The sequence below is a fragment of the Anneissia japonica genome, unplaced genomic scaffold (genome assembly GCF_011630105.1).
Source record: "Anneissia japonica isolate Jap-2015-1 unplaced genomic scaffold, ASM1163010v1 scaffold2756_len2360902_cov194, whole genome shotgun sequence".
NCBI lineage: Eukaryota > Metazoa > Echinodermata > Crinoidea > Comatulida > Comatulidae > Anneissia > Anneissia japonica.
Window position 1 is genome coordinate 2239224 of NW_022719050.1, and position 7853 is coordinate 2247076.

Consider the following 7853-nt stretch of genomic DNA (forward strand, 5'->3'; position numbering starts at 1 on the left):
TCAGTGCTGATGGGTATCACCATGAGTAGCAAAATAAACTCAGATGTGTTAAGAATGCTCATTCAACAAGATCTTCCAGAAGTCACTTATTCACACTTGGGACCCCTGCTAAGGACACAAGTTGTGACAGCCTTGGTCTCCAATCACAACTCTTTGATAGAAACCACAAAGTAAAAGTAAAGTAAACATAAACCCATGCCAAACGAACTTGTAGTACACATAACTTTAAAAAAAAAAATTATACAGTCTTCAAGACATTAAAGAAATTCAGGCGTTTATCACATAAACACCTTGTTCCAGATTTATAAATGCCCCATTAGATCATTAAACTCTTCCATACATAGGCAATCAAGTATACATTCCTAATTATGGTCACGATGATCAGATCATGTCCATATATAGGCACATCACTACTATATATGGGCATACAACATAAAATTTGGTAGTGTGGAGTGAGCTTAAGAATTGTCATCTATGTCTTGTTTCATCATTTCTTGGCGATCCAGTAACCTATACGCCCTTTTCTTTGGAATCTACTAACACCTGGATTTTTGGATACACATATAGAAGCATCAAACGGATGATGGATGATGTTATGCCTGATAGGTTTGGTATCTGAAAAAATTGAAAAATATCATAGTAAAAAAAATATATAAAAATATTAGTGTCGGATAAAAATAATATTATAGCAACAAATGAAAATTACAAAGAAAAAAACATTGACATGTTATTTTATAAATGTTATTCAAAATGGATGGCACATTTTAAGCATTACACAGTTTGCCCTCCAATTCTACCTTTGGGACTGGAAAATTTAGGGTGGTCTCAGATTCATTCTCAACACAGAAGGGTATATTTGTGTTAAAAGATTAAAGCTTGTTATTCGGTTCTTTGGGAAAAATGATCTCAGATTTAAGGGGGGGGAGACAGCTACCCAAGTCTCAGAATTAGAAGGGCCTCGAATTAAAGGGTGCACTGTATTTTGGATGGTTTAAGTGGTGGACTACGTTATAAATGTTGGAGTATAACGAAAGGTCAGGAGCTTGGCTGCTATATAGCCTAATTGCATTTATTCTTTCTTTCAGTTAATGGTAAAGCATGATTTCAATTGCACACAGTTGGACATATTTAAAGGTAGTTAAATGACATACACATGCACTACACAACAGAGAATTAAGAGTGCATTTTGCATGTATGTGAATAAGGCAGACTTCAGCGATTGAAAACTGAGAAAAACAATTTTCCTCAGTAATCTTGACAAAATAACCGACAGGGCAGGTTACAGCAAGGAGGTATTTAATTGCAGTCTATTCAATAATTAGTTGTCAGACGATGTATATATGACCTACGCCAGCTGTACAAAAGGTATGAGTTATGTACATATTTATAGACAGTTGAACTTGCCTAAGTCGAATCCAAAATGGCATTGAAAAATTGTTCGACTTGGATAAAATTCAACTTACAGATGGTTATTTACGAGAAAACACAACAATTTGATATGTAAAATAAGATCGACTTAGAAATTATTCAAGTTAGGGGAAGTCGAATTAGGCAAGTTTAACTGTATTAATGAATTTTATCTATTATTAGCCATGAAATATTCACACTAAAACAACATTTACCATTTCACAGCCCATCAATAATAATAATATTTAATATAGCGCTCTTTGCCGGAGTCTCACAGCGGCGCTTAACAAGTATGAACTATGGAAAAAGGTGAGTTTTAACAAGATTCTAAATGAGAAAGAGTTGGAGCAACAAAGTAAGCTGGGGTATCTAAGCATGAACAGCATGGTTCGAATTCTTGACCACACGATTCAGAACCTAAACAGAAATTGGCGCACTAAAGACGCCTTGCCTTTTGTATTTTTGTTTTTCAAAATGCTCGTGCATTAATAAAAATGCGCCAACATGCCAGAGTGAGTAGCATCATGTCACGTTGATATTGTTAAATGCATGCTTCAGAATTATAATTTTAGTATTCAGTAAACAGTATTACTCTATATATTATTATTCAGAGGCAGTGAACAGTTAAGTGCAAAACACAACTTAAATGTATACCAGTAAACTAACATCTAATATAAATTTGAGTGGGTTAGCTGAAGGAAAATTTACAGAACAAAAACTAAATGATGCATAGTCTGGTGCTAATAGCATTCTGATGATTGACTAACTCTACATCACAGCACACTAAATTGTTTTAGGGCCCTGTAGGGAGAAAACATTCCCTATTCCCTACTGCAAAAATCTCTGCCAAATTTTGAAAGAATCGGAAATGCAAAAAATTGTAGACATACTGGTTAGTGGAACCTTGGTACTTGCAAAGCAAAAACAACCTCAATAGGCAGCTTGGTATGCCTAGCAAATTTGGAACCTGTTAGGAGAAAATTTAGATAAAACTACAAGATAAATTCTCAGAAGAAAAACACTTATCAACAAATAAAAGGACCTGCATGCACACAAAATTAACATAGAGAGATAAAGTGGGTTTTTAAGGAGAAAATTATGATTTACAGAAGGTGCTGATTGCCATCCCTGAGCCATTGTAATAATTCATTACAAACATACAATTAATATAGAGGGCTAAAAGGGGTTGTTGAAGTGGAAAAATTGTTCTTTACAGAATCCCTGAACCATTACTAAATTATGAACATTTACAGTAGGCATGCAAGCAAAACAATGTCCTTAAAAATACAGATACTTATTCATTTTACAATGTGTATGACTTACTCTCATTTGTCAGTTTATTCATTTGTTCATTCATGCTTTCATTTGTTCATTCATGTATTTGTTTGTTCATTCACTTAGTTTTTCATTCATTCATTCATTTCCAGGCTGATCAGTCAATTATCTATCTTCATCTGTGCCTTCTTCCTTTTCCATGTTTATCAATTTAGTATGTATACAATTTGCATTTTCTCTTTGTTATATTAATAATAATGCTTGAGTATGAAGAGGAAGTCAATATATGTTTTGATTTGATTCGTTCCTTCATTCATTCATTCATTAACTCATTCATTCATTCATCATCGGGCTTATTCAACTGGTTCATTTCGTTGACTACGATTTTTCGTTGAGTATTATTTTCATTCAACTGGTTCCTAAAATAGACGTTGTTGACAACAAAAATTAACGTTCCCAGAGTGCATTAATCAGGGTTAAGTTATCCATGTGACCAAAACAAACATGGTCTTTTGGTAGTTTAGAAACAATATTTGCATTAACATAATTTTGATTAAATTTCAGAAAATAAAAATTATAATATTTACCCACATGAAGTCAAAAAATAATTCTAGGCTAACAGAATTCAAAATCTGGATGAAAACATTTTTTTACGAAAAAAACCCATACTGCCACAGAGCCAAAGCAATCTTGATTACACAGCGTGTATTGTGGTAACTATGCAGTCATTTTGTTTTGTCCTGTATTTACAAGTTTTCCATTCGACTGGTCATATTCGTTAAGTAAGATCTTACCGCTGCGCAGGTGAGTGTGGTTTAATGAAGAACGACCAGTCGAATACGGCCAATCTCTTTACCAAATTATTAAAGCAACAAAAAATATTCTTAAGTGGAAAAATCGGAGAAGGAAACAGATTGCCTGGAGTTGATGTGTTGGTACAGAAGACAGCTGAATAAATTAGTGATTAGGAAAGTAAGAGGAAAGAATGTAGGGGGAGGGGGTTGAAAAAAATAAAAGGGTGAAATGTAAGTGGTTAGTAAAAACTTAATAAAAACACAAGAAAAAAATGATATTTGGTATCAATACATTACTACCCCTAATATTAAATAACAGTTGTTAGGTTCTGATCTTACAGTACATCACTGGGAAGAACAACTGCCAAATACGGAGTTGACGGTGTTTGAAGAATACATAAAATGTTGCCGGTTTCAATTTCCACATCTACTCAAGTTTACTCGGGGGGTCCCAAGTCTCCCGGAAGTCGGGGGAAAATCCTCAAAAATTTGAGACAGCCTCCCACACGCTCTCAAGAAAGCAAAAATCTTCCGGAAAATAACCCATCCCCGGAAAATTCATTATTTTACATATTTTAACTACTGTATTATCAATTGTCTAACGATTATTAAAATAAATAATTTAAATTCAAAGTCAATTATGTGAAACAACTAGTGGTGCATTTTTTTTTTTATGTACTTACTTGAATGTAAAGGTCTCTTAGCAACAGGCCGTAGAGGAACCATAGTGAAGATGTAGCTAATGATGTGATGGTGAGAGCAAGTGATATACTAGCACTGTTCTTTCTTCTGATAACTTCAGCCTTCAAAATTGTAAACAATTGTTAAATAAATAAAGGATATAATACTACAATAAGATTAAAATTATTAAATAAATTTATGTAAATACAAGACTTTTGTTAGTATTTGAGAAAGTTATCACTTAATATAATATTGCATGATGAATGATGATGAAAATAATAATAAAGTTGTTACCACCGCCAACGTCATCATAATCTTCGTCCATCATTAGTATTATGACACACTGTATTAAAAGGCCTTGGGAATTATAATTTTAAATGCATTTTACACAAAAAAATCTAAATTAAACTTAAATATACAATATCATCATTAGCTTACAATTTCTGCGAGTGGAGATGCATACATAAGTACAGTTATCGTGCTTGCAGTCAGTCCAAGGCGATCTTCAATCATTTTGGGCTCAACCACGTAGTTTTGTAGCAAAAAATACACAGAAAGCATGAAAATTATTCCTAAAAATGTCTGCTGCATCTCCTTCATCTACAAGATAGAAATGTTATACATCTTAATAAGTAATGAGTATCTACGTGTACGCTTACCAATGGCGGATCCAGAAATTTCAAACAGAGGGGGCCCAGGGAGGGACTTTTACAGATGGTGGGTCTTGATCAGGAAAAATTAAGATTATGGCACATCTAGAGGGCCGGAAATGACACACTAAAGTCTTAAATATGAATATAATTTTCTTTTTTTTTAATAATTTCGAAATATTACATATTACATGACACACTCAGACTTAAATTTGAATATAATTTTCGTTTTTTAATAATTTCAAAACATTACAAATATGACACACTCAGACTTGCATTTGAATATAATTTTCTTTTTTTAATAATTTTGAAATATTACATTATCCTCCTCTTGATTATGTACTTACTCTGCTAACTGCAAAATACAAATACACCACCATATAGGTAACCTGTAGAAAACCACCAATGCCATTCACCACCAGGAGAGTGGAGTCTACTTTTAATATCCCATAATAGAACCACAGAAGGTTACTGAAAATGAGAGAAAACCAAATTGAAATAATGATACCTAAACAATAATTTAAAAATATTTATTAAATTAAATACAAAAATTATTGAAATATGTTCATGCGATAAAACATAAATAAGATAAAAAAAAATTCCTCTCATTTAATATTTATATACTTGTCTTATTTGTATAAAAATAAATATGAAAATATCTAAAACAGATACAAAAGTTTACAATTTAAATAGAATTTTCATTATCAATATTAAACCTTTATAAATAAATTACAATATTTTCTACTTTTCTTCTTGTTGTACTGGGTGATACTCCTGGGAAGTTATAGAATATCACTGATATATACTGTATCACAGCCATTTAAATTTTAGTGTGGACTATTGTCTCAGGTTTGGATAAAATTCTAACAGTCAAAATTAGTAGATCACATCTCTCCTCTCAGGGCTCCAATTTAAAAAAGAAAAAAAGAATGCTTCAACTTACTTTATTAAGGTCATCAAAAAGGGGAGGTAAGGGACATTCTGTGTGCTTCCAGTCCGATAAATGGATAAACATGAAGGACTGAAAAAAAAAACAGAACGAATCGAAATCTATATACTGCAAATATCTACATTCAGCCACGAGAGTGCAGTGCATTGGTTATGATCTTGCTACGATAGAGAGTGTCTGCCAATATTATACTTCAAAGATTCCAAGTTAAACAAATTTTACAGACTTGAGACTACGCCCGGAAATTCTTTGTGTACACTTTGTGTTCATTGATCATATCTGACAACACAAAACGACATTCACAAAGTTTGTGCATCTACTTTGATCTGATTGAAATCATATTAAGGTATACTAATGGGGATGTTTTCAGAATTTTACAGATGCTCATAAAAATTTATATAAACTTGAGAGAGATATAAAATATGGGTAGGTTGGCCAGAGTTGAATTTTAGTCTGACTTGTTAGTTGGGGCAAGTTGTATGCTGTGCCAAGTTGTTGGACATTTTGAGCTGATCATTGGTTTGGGTAAGGTTTGTTTTTGCCCAGGGCAGCATCAGCGAGCCTGCATCGCGAAAGTCAGAAGTAAAACAATAAAAACCCAAACGTCTTAAAATACTTTACATTTATATTTACAACTGTACTGAAAAATAATCGTTTTATCCAGGTCACCCATTTCTTTAAACCTCTCTGTCTTAAGAAATGAATTATTAACACAAAAATGCAATGCGATATTTCCTGCTTATCTAAATAGAATACAGTAGTACTAATGAAAACTGCTTTGAAATTGTACTGGCACATCTAGGGGGGATCCAGGATTTGAAGGAGGTGGGTTCAAAATGTTTCCAAAAAACCACCAAAAGAAAGGGGGGGGGGGTCGGGGTACACCCCCGAAAAAATTTTGATTCCTAGATGGCCAGAAATGAGCTTTCCCGACTTCTGAGGTGGCTTTTAAGACTTTTTAAGTTCTTCAAAATTCAAGGTTTTTCCTCTCTTAAGAATGGTCAGGTAATTTTATCTCATTCTTATTACAGTAAGTAGGCCTATTTCAGAAAAAAAATATTCCAATATTGAGTAGTTGGTTAGGTCTACATATTCCATGGATCGATGAACCAATAGGCATGAATAATACACTTTCGTACAAAAAATTATGTTTCCAACATCGCCAAAACAGTTTAATTGAAGGTTAGTTGTTTGTCCGATCTGCCAACCTATGCCTAGGTAGGTTAGCATGGCTTTTGTAGACTACGACCAGTAGTATTTTTTTTTTACGTTTTTTCACACGTTGGTCCTAACAGTGAACACCCTTTTAACCCCATGATCTGCCACTGTATACGGTATTGGGAGAGTGCTGTATGCTACTATATTACTACTACTGTGCATTTTTGTAGCTCTGATGACCCAACCCCAACTCCGTGAAACCCGGGGGGGGGGGGGTGAAGGTGAATTGAGGTGGCACTAGCTTGCAAAATAAGGTGATCTATAGTATTAGTAGGCTTCCCAACATAGGCTAAGGGCCTTGTGGACGTCCACAGGGTAGTAAACAACGATTGCGCTGTGAAGTCGTTTATCAGGCCTAGCCTAACATTTACAGTCCTGCACCTTCATTTCTGTTTTAGTTAAAATGACCAGTATGGACGCCCTAAGCATACACTTACATTCCTGCGGCAAACATAGATACTGTACACAAGATTGTGACATTTGATAACAAATTTAAGTAGGAATCCATGGCTGTTCTTTTCCAAACCACCACGTCGACAAACTGTATTTCTGTTGTTACGCATGACCGCACGGCATGTTTATTCATCGATCACCATGCTATCTAGAGAAACTTGATAAACCTACACACCGAAAAACTTATTATTATTTGAGGGTTTTCTTCTCATATTTCAGCCTGGAGAATCCAGGGAGCCACGGGAGACAGTGCCCCAAAAATTGAAGAAGTAAAGGGAAGAAAAGAAAGGAAAAAGAGAGAGAGAACAAGTTAATTTTCGATATCATATAAAGTCTTGTATATGATCATAGTCAAGTTAGACATTAGTAGGCCTACCCTGTAATCAAGTCTTCAACAAATCTGTAAATACAAAGAATACAAAGTTT

At 34.0% G+C, this 7853-nt stretch overlaps 1 protein-coding gene across 2 annotated transcripts; it reads right to left on the bottom strand.

Annotated features, from left to right (window-relative positions):
* Positions 1 to 83: 83 nt before the first annotated feature.
* Positions 84 to 7534, bottom strand: LOC117110751 (sugar transporter SWEET1-like). 2 transcript variants are annotated; one of them, XM_033253547.1, is made up of 7 exons: positions 7412 to 7534; positions 5751 to 5828; positions 5155 to 5278; positions 4596 to 4757; positions 4160 to 4279; positions 2298 to 2374; positions 85 to 615 (listed from the first exon to the last, which is right to left on the bottom strand). In XM_033253547.1, exons 1-7 carry the CDS (start codon positions 7480 to 7482, stop codon positions 594 to 596), a joined length of 654 nt encoding a protein of 217 aa, XP_033109438.1. In that variant the 5' UTR covers positions 7483 to 7534; the 3' UTR covers positions 85 to 593. The 2 variants fall into 2 exon arrangements, with proteins under 2 accessions (XP_033109437.1, XP_033109438.1); XM_033253546.1 differs by lacking the exon at positions 2298 to 2374 and having other exon boundaries at positions 84 to 615.
* Positions 7535 to 7853: the final 319 nt, after the last annotated feature.